Here is a 16,847-nt window from a genome sequence, read left to right as displayed (position 1 = left end):
CAGACAGCCACTGATTTGCCATTGGTTTATCCTTGGGTTTTTCTTTGGCCCTTACTACTGCTGAGAGGAAAGCAGAAACTGATGAATTCTTGTTGTTTTGGTCTTACTGTATGTGGGGAGAGAAGGGGGGGGGGGATTCATGAGGGCCATTGTGTGTGCCTGGGTGAATGTGTGGTTCGGATACATGTGTGTCTAATGCTGTACAGACTGGTAGTAAGCTTTTTTTTTCTTTCTTTTTTCAATGCCCATGTTGTATCGTTTATGGTGTGGATTTTTTTTTTCTTTTTTTTTCCAAAGTGATTTGTAGCAGTGCTGAAGATTGCCAGCAGCTGTAGTATTGAGAATGAGAATTATGGGAGTGTATGTAAGTGAGGTGGAGGGGAAGAGAGGGAGAGTGGTAATGGAGGGAGGGCAGTCTGATGGTGGACAGTGACATGGTAATTTGTTTGTGGCCACCCCCAGTGTGGTTGATTTATCTTGCCATAGTTGGGTCGATGAAAGTACAGTATATCTGCACAATTGATTGCAAAATTTTCATCAGGCAGAGGTGAACAAATTATTTGGGAAGCTAATTGTTGTTTCAAACTGAGTAAGGGAGAGGGTGGAGGGGGAGACAGGGAGAGATGGGTTGGAGAGGTATATGATAGGGATACGAGCTGCAGAGAAGGCTGCCTGATGGCAGAGGATGGGGTGATGTGGTGTCATTTCATTTGTGGTCACCCCTTAGGCATTAAGACATGTGGCAATAGATAGTCAACTGTAGTTGCAAAAAAGAAACAGGTTGTATCTACCGTTTGTTTACAAGTAAGGCTACAAAAATACCACACCACCTGAAATTCTGAGCTCATGAAATTGATACTAAGAGGAACCAAGATTGACAGAACTTATGGTAATATGGTAGCGGTAGGTGGGGGCACTTTAGTGGTAGATGGGAGTGCTTTAGTGGCCGGTGGAGGCGCTCACCATCCACACACTCATGTAGTGCTGCTTTGGGTGTCTGCCATTTCCTCTCTTCTATCAGTCCTGTTCTTTTTCTTTCCTCTTTCTTCTGCCTACGTGTGACTTTACACTCCCCCTTCTGTCTTTCTTTCCTTCATTCCTTCCTCTTCCTTCTGCCTGCTGGAGGCTCTATACTGAGTGACAAGCCAGATGGTTTCCTGTACACCAGGAAACCATTTACTGCACTGGATGGTAACCACATAACCAAATAATGAACCCTGGTGGTTTAGCGGGCAATTAGATGCTCCAGTCAGATTGAGCCTGTGTAGGTTTATATCCAGGGGGTGGTTGGGGTTTATTGCTCACGTAATGCCACTCAGGGATGAGTGAGCTGGTCACTCTCATCTTAATTGTCAGGACCAACTTTCCTAGCCCTGGGTTCCTACGCTCCTTATGAGGCAACATAGGATTGGATGATGGATGGATGGTATGTTGCAAAAATGCAACATCTGAAGTGTTTTGTATTCAGCTTGTGCAGCACAGACACGTGTTCTTTACACTGACCTTGGTTGTGTCTTCACTGATAGCAAGTTCATTTATTTGTGTTAGCTGTTACCGGTAATTGTTTCTTCAGTGATGGATTTAATAATATTATGTTACCATTTATTTATTTGGAGTGAAATGTGACAGAATGTCTCTTACCTGATGGAATTGAAGTAATGTATAGTAGCAGCCTCTGTATGTATTTCTGTCTCCCTATGACCTCCATTCTCATAAATGCAATGTGTCCAGGCATCTCAATGAACATATCTTGAATTTGTCCCCCCCCCTCTCTCTCTCTCTCTCTCTCTCTCTCTCAAGGAAAGCCTTTCTTATTTATATAAAAAAAAAAAAAAATCAAATGGAAACTGTTAGTAACCCTTGCAATATGGTGTCATCTTTCAGCCTAATATTGTTGTTGTTGCAATCAAAGGCTAATCTGAAATTGTACTCAGTGCTTTGCAAGCAGAGATTGCCTTCTGCAGCCTGCTGTCCTTGCAGAGAATAGAGGAGGCAAGGGACATTTACAACTTGTACTGCCACAGAAAGGCATCCTTCACCAGCACCACCCCTTATTGTTTTGATATTCATTTGATAAAATAAAATCCATGGGCTGAAGGCATTAATACATACTTATACAGTACATGTATAAATGTGTTGGTGTTGTGTTTCAGGAGGTGGCCATCAAGCTGGAGGCCATGAAGGCGCGTCATCCACAGCTACTCTATGAAAGCAAGGTGTACAAGATCCTTCAGGGTGGCGTTGGCATCCCACACATCAGGTCAGTCTCCCATTCATTCATTCATTCATTGCCAGACGCCATGTATCCCAGACGGGGTGGCCAAGGGCTTAGAGTTAATTGTTTTACAGGGAGGGGCACTAATCCTCCACCAACCCCACTTGACACGTAGGGAGAACGTTATGCCAACAGCATCTGGTGTTCCCAGGCGGTCACCCATCCAAGTACTAGTCTCCCATGCTGTACTATATTCATTTTTAGCTTTGGCCTAAAATTGCCATTTGTCCATCTTGCATGTTGATCTGTAACAACAGATTTATACAAAATGGTTATTTTATAGTTAGGAAGATGAGTTATTGAATGGATGCTGAGCTTAGTATTGTCTTGCTTAGTCACTAAGTCATGGGAAATAAGCTGCAATAGGATGAAAGTCTCCCAGGTTAATCAGGACCAACAATAGTTACAAGGGCACAACAGCAGAGGTTAATGTGCGCTATGGGAGGTGAAGTGTGGGGTAAACGTAGATGGTAACATACTCTTGCAGTTGATGGTTACTGTTCCCTTTGATTGGAAAGCACATGTTTTGCATGAGTACCGGTATCCTAGTATTTGGCTTGCCATCTATGCTTCTTTAGGTTTAGAGCTGGGGATTGATCTAACCTTTCCCTAGCATTGTTGAGGGTGTGTGTAGGTCATGAGCAGTGCCACATTCTCCTTGTTGAGGGGATGGCTTTCCTCAGTCAGCTATAGTTTTATTGTGTGACCATATAGTTTCCTCATGTGTGTGAGAAGATTAATGTGCAGAGTCTGTATTTGTAGTAATTTTGTTTAACATTTTATTCTTGCTCTGTGATGCAATACTTTGGTTATGCAGCCATGACTGGATGCATTAATTACAGTCACATGTTGGAGAAAATGGAAGTAAGTGTGAATTACTTTGTGGAAGTAAGTGTGAATTACCGGTACTTTGTGGAAGTAAGTGTGAATTACTTTGTGGAAATAAGTGTGAATTACTTTATGGAAGTAAGTGTGAATTTCTTTGCAAAGTTCAGGGTTTTGATAAAGAAGTCTCATACCATAAAATTTTTTTCACATTTTTCATCATCATCATCAAATCCTTTTTACTTTTTTTTTCCTCATGTGCCATTTTCAAATTGTTTTATTCACCGTAAGGGAAAATTTAAACTAAGGAAGTGCCATGCCATAAATTTGTTTAAATGATTTTATCTTTTATATACTTGCTGTCTTCACATTTTTTTTTCTTTTTTTAATTCACCAAAAGAGAATCTTTGAAGTAAGGGAGTCAGATACTGGTGGGGTATATTATGGGTCAGTATGAGAAGTCTTTCCTGAGCCAAAGAAAATAATGTTGAGGTACCAAGGAAACACTGGTGAAAGGCGTCGTTTATCAGTAGTGTTAAATCTGTACCAGCCCACGCAATGAGTGTGGGCAAACAATTGCATGTTCTCTTGTTTAGAAGGGAGTGGAAGGGTGTGAGGAAGGGAAGGGCTTGGGAAAGGATGTGGGAGTTTGGCATGAACTCCTTGAGAATAGTGGTCTTGTATGTTATTTTTGCTGGATGCTGCCAGGCAATTGCATATTCTCCTGTTGTTTGGGAAGGAAGGTTTGGGGTGGGGTTGGGAATGGAAAAGGGAGTGTAGCAATAACACTTTCCATATGGATTTTTTCTCTGTATCTCTCATTACCACTAGACTATTTTATTCAGCATAGAGGACACCTTTCAGACTGATAATAAACTGTGTGGAAAATTGAGGCCAGTGTAAAGCAGTTGAGAGATGGGACAAGGAGAGGATTTGGTAATGACCCCCTTGAACGCAGTGGTCTGTACTCATTTATTTTTACTATTATCAGATTATGTTAGTCAAGGTTTCTTATATTCAAATGGTCAGTGAAGGCTTTGTCACACTCCTCTAGTTCATAAAGTTCCTCCTAGTTGGTATAAAAGCATCTGAATATGGCAAAAATGAGATAAGAAAAACCACATGGAACGGGTCAGAGAGTGGGGGGAAAGGAAGGAAAGGTGTGGATACAGTAGAGCATTGTGATATGTAAATGGTGAGAGAAGAAGGATAGTGGAAAGAGGAGAAAGAAGGCAAGGTTAGAGAGATTAATGTAGAGTACGTGGGACTGTGTGTGAGGGAAAGAGAGGGAGTGAAGGTTAAGGGGGAGTGAGTGTAAGATTGATGGAGAAGGGAGTGCAGGGTTGTGGGGGAGGGAGGGAGTGCAGGGTTGTGGGGGAGGGAGGGAGTGCAGGGTTGTGGGAGAGGGAGGGAGTGCAGGGTTGTGGGAGAGGGAGGGAGTGCAGGGTTGTGGGTGAGGGAGGGATTGCAGGGTTGTGGGTGAGGGAGAGAGTGCAGGGTTGTGGGAGAGGGAGGGAGTGCAGGGTTGTGGGAGAGGGAGGGAGTGCAGGGTTGTGGGGGAGGGAGGGAGTGCAAGGTTGTGGGTGAGGGAGGGATTGCAGGGTTGTGGGGGAGGGAGGGAGTGCAGAGTTGATGGGGAGGGAGGGAGGGAATGAAGGTTGAGGGGGAGAGAGGGAGGGGTAGTTCAAAGGGAGTGAGTGCAAGAACTGGGCAGGGAGAAGATGAAGGTTGAGGGGGAGGGAGGGAGTGAAAGATTCAGGGGAGTGGGGGAGAGGGCATGTAGAACCCTTGAGAGAGGGAAGGGGTAGAAGTATTGAAAGATAGAGATGGGGAGAGAGGGGGGAGAGGAAGGGAGTGAAGGTTGACAGGGGGGAGGAAGATAGAGCAAGGTTGAGGGGGAGGGAGGGGAAGGGAGCGCATTTACAGGGTAGGTGATTGGAAATGAAGCTTGTGGATTTCTGTTACTTTTAGAGATTTTGTTTTTGCATTAACATTTTTTTTTTTTTAAACCCTGTGTCTGAATTTATTATACATATGGTCAGAATGGGTCATATTTGGAATCTCTCTCTCTCTTAATTTTGTTTTGGTTGTCTCCTTGAGTTCTTTTTGTCTCCATTTTATTCATTCTTTTCCATACACCCCTTTTTCTAATATTATTCACTCTTGTTTCTCTCTCTCTCTCTCATTCTCATTCCTGTTCAATTATTTTCATGGTGATTGTCCTCCCTGTCTTCTTTTTATTTCAGTTTTCTTTCCCATTTCCCTCTTTTCATATTCTCCATTTCATTCCACATTCTCCCATCTCTCCATTTTCCTCCCCTCCCTGTTCTCTCCCACCACCACCACAACTTCTAAATTTAACCTACGGAACTCAAGTGACAGGGACGGGCTTAGAGGGGTGGAGGTGGGGGGAAGGGGAGGTTGAGGGTGGAGGTTGGGGAAGCCATTGATAGCCTCTCACCCCTTTCCTCCCCCCTTCCCCCTCCTCCCCTCCTCTCCCAGTAATTCTCACTTCCTACTCACTGTGCTTCTTCTCCAGGCATCCTCATATACATTGCTTATATGGGTTGTACTTCCATTGCCCTCACATGCATTTGTTGCCACTTCTGCAGATGAGGTTTGTATATGAATCATGACACAGGTCTTGTTGTTGTGAAGGTGCAGATGTGTTGAGTGGTTGTGAATTCCTTTAAGAACTGGTGCCTTAAAGAAACAAAAAACAAATTATTATTATTATTACTGTAATGATTCCTATACACCAGGAAACCACTCATTGTTCTACGCAAGGTGGTAACCATATAACCAAACTATGGCGCCTGGTGGTTTAGTGGGTAATTAAGACGCTCCAGTTGGATTGAACTGTTGCAGACTTATATGCAAGGGGTGGTTGGGGTTTATTGCTCACTTAATGCCACTCAGGGATGAGTGAGGCTGGTCATTCATTTTAAATGGCAGGACCAACTTGCCTAGCCCCAGGCTTCTACGCTCCTTATGGGGCAGCACTGGATTAGATGATGAATGAATGAAATGATTACTGTAATGAATACAGCTTGACATTTTCTCACCTCATTTTTGTTTCCGTTATCTAGTTTGCACATCTCATTTCTTGACATGATTTTCTCCATTAACTGCAGCTCATTACACTTGTATCGCTTCTTGCTTCATCCATTTACAACCCAGCTTCTCACTTCCTTGAGACCACTCTCACACTCCCTGATCCACTCATTCACTCTTTAGGTCCACTTACTCTGAATTTCTAAACCACTGTCCCATCCTTACCCCCTGCTTTGTATTCATTCCCTTCCTGTCAATGCTTACTACTCACTCACCTTCCTCCTCTCCTTTCTTCTCTGTTCTTTGCCTTTTCCTTTCCTCTCCTTCTCTCATTCCATATTCACTCCCATTCCATCTTTCTTAATCTCTTCCCTTCCTTCATCTTCTGCACTCCCTTCATTTAGCTTCCATTTCTCTCCATCCTTCATAACTCCTTCATTTTCCTTCCCTCTTTTGCTTCTCTCTCCTCACCTCTCGCTTTGTCTCGTATTGGCCTGTGTCCTCTCCTCTCCTCTCTCTTCTCCTCTCCTCTCCTTTCCTCTCCTCTCCTCTCTCCCCTCCTCCCCTCCCCTCTTCTCTTCTCTCATCTCATATCTCATCTATCTCCCCTCCCCTCCCCTCCCCTCCCCTCCCCTCCCTCCCCTCCCTCCCCTCCCTCCCTCCTCCTCCCTCCTCCCCTCCCCTCCTCCTCCTCCCCTCCCCTCCCCTCCCCTCCCTCCCCTCCCCTCCCCTCTCAGTGCGTCATCCTGCATTCACTCCCCCCAACCTCTCTGCTGGTCGAGGAAGGAAAACATCAGTGACATGAATGGGTGGGATTGACCATCAAGTGCCTCCACTCAAGTTGTAAGCCACAAGAGTTTAAATTCAAAGGAAAGATGTAATGATGATCCCTGTGTGAGCTGTGCAGTGCATAGAGAGAGAGAGAGAGAGAATGGAGGGACGGAGAGGGAAACTAAAAAAAAACTGGTCCCATAGATTTAAAAAAAAAAAAATTGGTGTAAATAATTGCTGACGACTATTGCTAATTTTACATGATGTCTTGTTCTGTACAGGAGTTTAAAATGACGCATACATTTAGGTCCACCCGTAGCATATGCATATTTCTCTGAAGACTCTGTTGCATAGGGATTAAACAGTCACATTCACACACTTCCTCTTATAGCTCCTGACCCTCTCTGTGTGGAGCAAGGTGTGTGTGTGTGTGTGTGTGTGTGTGTGCTGAGTTTGTATTTTGCTGTTGTGCTTCCTTCTCCTGTTCTTGCTCTTGTTTTGAGTTAACATTGGCTTTCCTGGAACTCCCCCCCCCCCCATCTCTCTCTCTCTCTCTCTCTCTCTCAGGAAGTAAAAATAATGAATACTTTTCTTTGCAAGCTCTTCATAATGGTGATACAAGTTATATCTTTGCTTCTTGAGCTGTACATCATGGAAAGGATTTGTGATAGATGGCTATTTTTGTGGTGGAGCAACAGGGAAGTTCTGGTGTATAATAGGATCAAGCTACCCTGTCCAGGCATGACGACTGAGGAGGTGGGGAAGGTGGTGGAGGGGGAGGGGAGAGAGGGGAGATAATGTGAGAGGTGAAGTGGTGATTGTATGTGGAGGGGGAGGGAAGGGAGAGGGGATACTGGTAATGAGAGAAATGTAATGGTGGTTGAATGTGGAGATGGTGGAGTGGAAGGGAAGAGGGAAGATAGTGTGAGAAGTGTAGTGATGATTTTGTGTGGAAGTAGAGGAGGTGGTGGAGGGGGAGGGAAGAGAGTGGAGTGATTGTGAGAAGTGTAGTGTCGATTGTATATGGATGGATAGGTTGTAGGTTAATTGATGTGCCTTTGAAGTGAGGGAGAGATTGTGGTGGGGGAGGAGGATGAGATGAATGGTGGGTAAGAGATGGTGGAGAGGGAAGGAAAAGAGAAGTTTTGTGTGAGAAGTGTGATGATGATTGTATGTTGTCAGAATGATGGATTAATTTGCATACTTTGACTTAGATGAGGGAAGGATTGTGATGGAGGCTGATGGAAGAGAGAAGTGTGTAGGAAATTCAGAGGTTGTGTAGGGAGATGGAAGAAAAGTTGAGAGAAGTGTGATGTTGATTTCATGTGGTTGGATTAAATGATAGGTAAATTGCCATGTCTTGATGTAAGAAGTGAGAGGGGTATTGTAGCAAAATGTTAGTGTTCGAGAGTGTGTTGTTGGGAAAGTAATGGATTTAAGTAGATGAGAAGAGTTGGTTGTAAGGAAAGTTATGGATTTAGGTAGGTGGTAAGTGTTCTTGTGGCTCTCAATTGAACATGAATCTGGTGGATTACAGGCAGAAGTTGCCCCACTCTTGCAGTCCAACATTCTACTTTTGGGAGGTAGGAGAATTGGGGGATGTTTCTGTAATTGGCTGCCCAGTTATATCAGAGTCACATCCCTTTCCAGTGCCAGATAAATATTCTAATTATACTATAGTAAGTCCTGACTGTAACGGACTAATTGTGGCCCAAACCATTCCGAAAAATGCGAAATTCCGATATAAGCAACATTCGGACTTCCCCCTGCTAATCCAGACTCTTTCCGAAATGCCAGACATTAGTCCGGATTGCATGAATGGTTTTTAAACTTTTGACTACCATTGTGGTACTGTACTGTGTTATAACATCACTACATTAATCAAATGGTATAATATACAGTATATAATAATACTGTACTGTACACTGATAAACATGTCTTTTATTTACCTTATTGTGGTGAACATAGCTGATGTGGTCAGGCAGTCCGCACTGCTTCTGGCTTTATCAGACTTTTTCCAATATATAGGAATTTAGTCCAGTAGCTCCATGAGTCCGATAAAAGCAAATTCCGAACTACTGAAGTCCGTTATATCGAGGTTTTACTGTACAAGGAATTAGAAAAATAAGATACAATAGAACCTCTTTGGTCCGGACCCCTTTGATCCGGACTTCTGTTAATTCGGACAAAATTTAAAAATAATAATCTCCAAAAATATGTTGAAAGTAATTCTAAATTCATTTTCAGTATCGGTGTGGAAAGCGATAGTCATTCGTTTAGTCTCAGATCACGCTAGGTCGCAACATGGGCGCCTGTTTAAACACATGCTAGCATTCGTTCCATCAACTAGTTCACCAACCATTTATATTTTTATGCTGTATTCCTAAAGTTAATCCTCCTTATCATGCCCCTTAATTCAAGTGTAGCTTCTGCAATGAATAAAGGTGTTTAAAGGGGAGTTTGCTTACACAAAAATGGGTCAGAATATTCTGCAGTGTTTAATGATTACAGTAGGTTATTTTTTGTACTTAAATGTGCTTTACATGTACAGTACAACAAACATTAGCTTCTTGCCCATATGGGCATTATCAATATGCCAACGATGACAATGTACTTTTTTGCCTACATAAGTTTTATTTTTACTCCAAATGTTACAGTTAATTAATTAATTTATTTTTTTGCCTACACAGGCCTTAGTCACTTACTACAATTTAAAATGTAGGCTAGTTTCTTGTCATGGCCTTAGCTGTAAATTATGCAATACAAAACTATCGTACATGATTAGTTTGGTTATTTTAGTATCCTTTCATCTTTTGCAGTTACGTAGGGTTGACATATGCCACATATGTTAATAATTAACAAACATACCATATGTAGATAGTTTTTGGTATGAACTGGAGATTACCCTGATGGTCCGGACAATCTGTTAATTCGGACAACCCTTCCCCCCATATAGTCCGAATGAGAGAGGTTCTACTGTACTGTATATTAGTTGGCATGATTTCAGAGGTGAGGGAGTGGTGTGTGTGAAGTAAAATGATGGTTTTATTTTAATGGATAAATTGGTAAATACTGACTGTAATGAATTGGAAGAGGCAATATAATGTAAATTGAGTAATAGGTAAAACATGGACTACAGTGCATCAGTCTAATAAAATGATTATTTTTTAAGGATTTTTTTCCATATTGCTCATGGTACTCCCAGATTATTAGGTTAAACTTTTCGAATATATAAAATGAAACGTTTGAAGGTAGGTCCATTCGATCTCTTCAGTCAAATAATATGATAGGAGAAAAGTACTGAAGAGGTTTGGTTGGGAAATCGCTTATGTTGAGAATGGAGTACGGTACTAAAAATAACAAGAGGGAATAAAGCTTTAGGGTAGCAGAGAAGGAGAGAAAGATGAAGGAAGGGAAGGAACATGGCTAAGGAAAAAGGGGGAAGGGAATGTGTGGAGTTTACTGTTTGGGAAGCGATAAAAGTTTACAGAAGAAAGTATAGTATGTGTGTGTGTGTGTGTGAGAGAGAGAGAGAGAGAGTAGATAGATAGCAAAGGAAGTTGAGTTTGGGGAACAGGAAGTGGGGAGGGAGGGGTGATAGAGGGAAGGGGGGAGAGATGTATGGGGAGGGGAGAATGAGAGATTATAGAGGAAAGGGAGAGAGGAAGGGAGAGGATAGATGATACAGGGAGGGTAGGGAGATGAGATAATGGGAGGGGGAGGGAAGAAGATATAATAAAAAAGGCAGGGAAGGAAGAGATAAAGCAGGGAGGGAGAGGGGAGGAAGATGTGATTAAGGGGAAAAGATAGAAGATAGGTGAAGGGAGGGAGGAGAGATGATGGATGAAGGAAGGGAGATGGTAGAGGGAGGGAGGAGAGAATGAAAGACAATAGGGGGAGTGGGGAGGGATGATGGAGGGGGGGGGAGTGAGGAAAGATGGTAGAGGAGGGAGTGGGGTGGGGCACTGGGGTGAGATAGAATATTAGGAAGAGCCTGAGTAGGAAATAGCAGACTGGATTATCTATATAAATACACCCCAGTCACATGGTGGGAGGTGATTCTCTCTCTCTCTCTCTCTCTCCTGTTCTGTTCTGTTGTTGCTGTTAACTTAACTATAACTGTTCATATTTCATTGGTTTACATTTTCTTTTGCTATGCTGTCTGTTGGTCTCTCTGTCTGTCATGATTGTGAGCTTGTGTTGGTATTACACTTCATGATTTTTTTAGTTAATTGCTGCAGTTTATTTATTTCATTCCATGGTTTTGACTCATTGCTTCAACAGTTTCTTTCTTTCCATTCATTTACTCAAACCCAATAATCCAGTATACCTGCTCCCTCTAAATGTGTCTTCTAAAGTGTATGACTGTGTGAATATTCAGCAGCAGAAGTTGCTGAAAAAAAAGCAACATCCAGTCTCATATTGCAGGTGGACTTGATTGTCAGATGTGTGCTAAAATATGACCGGTACTAATTTTTCCTAACAAATTGTACAATAAATTGGGAGAATCCTGCAAATCAGCTTTTTATGTATGGTACCACCGAAAGTTTAGTGGGGAATTTTCACTGTAGGCTTAATAATTGAGGAAAACATAAGAAAGAAAGCCATGTTACAGGGACTGACTACCTTCTTCAAATTAATAATGGAAAAGAACTTAAGGTAAAAGTCATCACATTACAAGGACTGACTGCCTTCTGTGTATTGTTGTGTCTAGAGATGAAGCTGCTATAAACTGAGCTGAACTGCAAATAAAGAGGACACGTTTGAATTCAGATGTGTGGGTTAGGGTCCTGGCATTGCATCATCAGCCCATTAGTCCACCGCAGTGCTCTGATAGTGGTATGAGATAATAAACTTCCTCTTAGCACTGTTTTTATATATGTTTATTTGTACTTTTATTGCTGTAGCAGAGCCTCTTCCCAGAACTCTAAAATCATTATTATGCCAAAAAAGACTGATAGTTTACAAAATGTGTGTAAGCGCGTGCACACACACACACACACACACACACACACACACACACACACACACACACACACACACACACACACACACACACACACACAGGGTGCTTGATAGTGAAAGGAAATCATCTTTACAAAAGTGAAGTTTATTCTTAAAGAAAGTTGTGGTAGGTGGGGGCGCTCACCATCCACTCACTCGATGTAATGTTGCTCTCTGGTGTCTGCCCTTTCCTCTCCTCCCTCCTTCCTTCCATCCTCTTCTGTCTTTCTTTACTTCATTCTTTCCTTGTCCTTCTGCCAGTGGGCAACTTTACACTCCCTCTTTTGTCTTTCTTTTCTTCATTCTTTACTCTTCTTCTGCCTATGGGTGACTCTACACTGAGTGACAAGCCAAATTGTTTCCTGTACACCAGGAAACCATTTACTATGCTGGGTGGTAACCATATAACCAAATTATGGCACTTGGTGTTTTAGTGGGTAATTATTGCGTTCCAATCAGATTGAGCTGGTGCAGGTTTATATCCAAGGGGTGGTTGGGGTTTATTGTTCATGTAATGCCACTCAGGGATGAGTGAGGCTGGCCACTCTCATCTTAAATGTCAGGACCAACTTGCCTAGCCCTGGGTTCGTATGCTTCTTGTGGGGCAATGTAGGGGGGGGGGGGAAACTTCATAGACTAAGCACAGTTGTTAGCATGCTCAGTGTACTGCATGTAAATCAGAGTATGGGTATATGGAGATGTCTGTGTTAATATCACTCTGTGTAAGTTTTTAGGTTCTAGCAATAGATGTGTAAGTTTTTAGGTTCTAGCAATAGGTGGCCAATAAGAGAGCTGAATAATGAAGCTATGACAATGCCCACTTTATTTTACTACACCATTTCTCATTGTAGCTGCTGTAGTAATGCTACTGCTGTTACTGATTTTTCACAATACCCTCCTACGTACTTGTCATCTAAAGCAAGAAACCATTTACATCGCTGGGTGGTAACCATATAACCAAACCGTAAGTGCTCCCTACGTGTCAACAAGTGTGTTAGTGGAGGGTTAGTGCCCCTCCCCGTAAAACAAATAACTCAGAGTCAAGCGGCCACCCCTTACGGGATTATGGCGTCTGGCAGTAGGTAGATAGACAGTAGATTTTACCAGCTTCACTGGAGTACAGCGGACTGTTTGTCGTGCTTCCCCCCCCCCCCCATAATTTACTGCAGTACATTAAGGTTTACTGTTGACAATAATTTGTTATAACACCACATACTTTTCAACATAGTTACAGCAACAAACCAGGGTTAAGCCTGCCCTAGCAACACCAGTACCAGTGAGCCAAGAATATAATGTTGCAAAAGTTCATGCTTCTGTACAGTGCTGGGATGACACTGCACACTTCGGCTTAGACTTATCCCTTCAGCCCTTTCAATCCAAGGACATAGTTTTTATATAATTCTTACTACGTAGACTATTTAACACTTACTGCATACAGGCTACTTAATTCTTACTTAGAACTGGCTTACATACTAGATTGCTCTGATCAACCTATGCACTCATGAACATCTTTTTTAATATGTAATGGTTCTAGAGATATCGTAAATAAACTAAAAAAATACATAATTGGATGAAAGGAGTTGGATGTAGTGATGCCCTTGTGTATTCTGAACCATTGCCCTATTGATTTTCTTATTTTTTATTTTGATGCCCAAGTACGGTATATTCTTAACCATCCTCCTAGTGTTTTTTGTAGTCTCATAAGCTAATTAAAACTGACAGTAAGCAGCAAGGTTAAAGCTGAAATGTCCAGGGTTAATGTGGTGCACCGGCAACCCTGCATTATGGCAAGGAGAGTTACACAAGAATATCAAGTTCTGTCAAATAGAGGTCATAAGGTCCCAACAGTAAATAGTACTGGTATGTTGGTAGCCTAAAAGCTGAAAAATAGTCATCAGATTAGAACATCCTTCCTGCACAAGTTTTCCTTTGCATTTATGACTAATTGATGTTTATTTTTGTGAGAGAGTCTATCCCACATGTATTTGTACACTCCTAAAAACCTTAAACACTTGAACTGTTGTATGGTATCTTGGATGAATGAGGATAGGCCGTTCATTTTGTTCTAGCTGTCATTTTACCCAGCAAATCAGTTGCCTGTGGGTTGCAAAAAACTATGATATGAATATTGGTGCATGTTTAAGACCCTCCAGTCACAACAACACAAAACATACACACTCATTTGCTCTATCAGAACCCTTTGAACTTTATAGAAAAACTGGCATTTTAAGCTGACATGCAGTTTTTTCCATCCATTATACTTATGTAAGTTGTGGAGATGAGCTCTACAGCACAATGCCTCATGGCCTCTACCCCACCTTCATCTTTAATTTTAACACCAAACTGTTTTATTCAACTTAAGTTTTAGTGGTGAAAGGTTAACTTCTGAATACAGCGGCCTTGTGAAAGCAAAGGTAGAATTCTGTATGTAATGCATCAATTTGAAAAGGTTACACAGTGGGTGCCTCGGGAAGTTGTTTATCTGGTGTTTTAAAAATGTACAGTGTAGCGTAATGGAGGGATGGAGTGGAAATGTGACCTGGGGGGTGGGGGGGCAGCAAAATGGGAGGGGACAGGGCAACATGGAGGCAGTTTGTTTGTGGCCATCCCTTACAGGATGAAGGCATCTGGCAGTGGATATATAGATGACAGTTTGCTTCTTGGGACGTTTGTTGTGTTATCTGCCCCCACCAACGTGCAGCACAATGATGTTATCTCCAGTGTTACGCCTGTGGGGACGGACAAGTTGATAAGATTAGTTATCAGGTTGCGTTTTGTTTTGGGTATGTTTGATACGTAGTCATTGTAAAGTTGCTGGAGTATTATTTGCTGCGAATACCAATCATTACAACTTTCTCACTCATTTCTTCTACTGAATTGGTATTGTAGCTTCCCTTCTGTATATGGAAAATGTGAAGATAATAATGTTACTTTATGAGGTAGTATACTAGGTACAGGTAATATCCTTTTTATTATTAGTATTGATGGGAAATATCTGTGTGAAACTCGTCTATAGAGAAAATGTGCTGATGGATATGCATTTGAGGTGGAGCCGGGATTCTTGAAGACTGAATGATTGTGTGACCCATTTAACTGGGTTGGTGGTTCTCCCAGTCTGGATCCAGCTTATGCCATCTTTTTAGGCAGGAATGATTGTTGGGATGATCTGTGGAAAATAAATACTCATAAAGTCATAATAGTATTTAATCTGGTTACTCTGAAAGTGTGTGACAATGCAGTGAAATAACTAAGAGTACCGTACTTTTGGCAGTGTTTATCCTTGATGTTAATTGGAATTATTATATATACCGTAGTACTGTATTGTATGTTTTAAAACCTTTCAGATGAGTAGATGTAATTTGCTGGAGCATTTGTTTAACAGTAGTTCATTAATGGAATTTTCTTCTCTCTGTCTATCTAAACCCAGATGCCATATTCCTAAGGGGTGGCCATTTGTGTTTAAGTTAGTTGTTTTGCGGGGAGGGGCACTAACCCTCCACCAACCCACTTATTAAGACGTAGGGAACACACATGGGTTGGTTACATGGTTACCACCCAGGGTTGTAAGCCATGAAACCATTAGGCTTGTCACTCAGTGTAAAGCAGCCTGAAAAGGAAGGAAGAGTAATGAAATGTGACAGGAAAGATGGGAGAAACAAGAAAAGCAGAGGGCAGACAGAAAAAGAATGCTGAAGTTGAAGGAAGAAGTATGTAGCTCTACATCAAATAAGTGGGTGATGTTCACTGCCACCTGCCACAAGTATGTATAATTAATCTTATGTGATACTTGATGTAAATTGTTAAATGATGTGCACTTAGTGGATTACCAGTTCACTTTCACAGCTATAAGTGGTCTTAGTTGTCATGAAAAATGATGTAAGCTATTAGTGGAAAAATTACTTGCTTTGTCTGGAGGTCAAACTAGTGGTTTGTCCAACTTCTTGAGTCTGAAAAATTTCTAAGTTTATTTGTTTGTTGGTGCAGTAATGAAAGTATAAAAGTAATTGTAAATGAGGGTAATGGATACATTGAATAATTGATGGTAAAATTTTACCTGAACTCCAGTTTAAGAGCTAAGGTTGTCCTTGGAGAGATCTTTCCACTTTGTCTCTTGATATGCTTGTGGCTTTCTGTTTGGCAGCATTTTCTTATTTTCATGTTTTCATTTACTCCCACTGAATTACAAATGTTTTTCAAAGATGATTTTTCATCATCATATCATTGTACAGACACTAACACCTTTCTAATTATTGTAGGGGTATGTAGAGTTCAGAAATAAGAAAAATAAATTGATAATAAAGCACAAAAACAGTAGTGTCAGAGAACATACTCAGTGAAGTGTCCTCACAGTCATCCACATATCATCCAAGCCTTCAGCATCTTGGCTCCACCTCAGAAGCAAAACATAGGGCTTAAATGATTTGGAACTATGGTAGCTTCACCTTGGGGTCCACCTGAACTAAGAATGTGCATGTATAGGAGTAATTGCACTATGTGTGAAGCTGTAAATGGATGCAGCCATTATGTGCAGCTGTGTATATGCTTTTACCAAACCATTTTTATCCCTTGTTAACTCATTTACTTTGTCAGTCTGTTTTTGTCGCTTGTTAATTGCTTAGCTTTGTCAGCATTCATGTAGTACATCGCTTTCTCACATTAACTTGCCATAATTGTTCAGCATCATATTTGCCAATCAAAGTCTTTCACATACTGTACTGTACCAATATGTACACACACACACACACACACACACACACACACACACACACACACACACACACACACACACACACACACACACACACACACACACACACACACACACACACACACACACACACAAACACACACACACACACACACACACACACACACACACACACACACACACACACACACACACACACACACACACACA

The 16,847-nt window shown here is 41.7% G+C and overlaps 1 protein-coding gene across 1 annotated transcript in view; it reads left to right on the top strand.

Annotated features, from left to right (window-relative positions):
• LOC145397485 (casein kinase I) overlaps positions 1-16,847 on the top strand; it is a 39,974-nt gene that overhangs the window by 6,273 nt on the left and 16,854 nt on the right. Inside the window, exon 2 of the mRNA XM_080270541.1 lies at positions 2,154-2,260. Coding sequence (XP_080126667.1) covers positions 2,154-2,260 — 107 coding nt within the window. The remainder of the gene's footprint in view (positions 1-2,153; positions 2,261-16,847) is intronic.

This window comes from Coenobita brevimanus, chromosome 41 (assembly GCF_032717465.1).
Source record: "Coenobita brevimanus isolate Jiangsu-jjx chromosome 41, ASM3271746v2, whole genome shotgun sequence".
NCBI lineage: Eukaryota > Metazoa > Arthropoda > Malacostraca > Decapoda > Coenobitidae > Coenobita > Coenobita brevimanus.
This window is presented reverse-complemented; position numbering and strand designations above follow the sequence as displayed.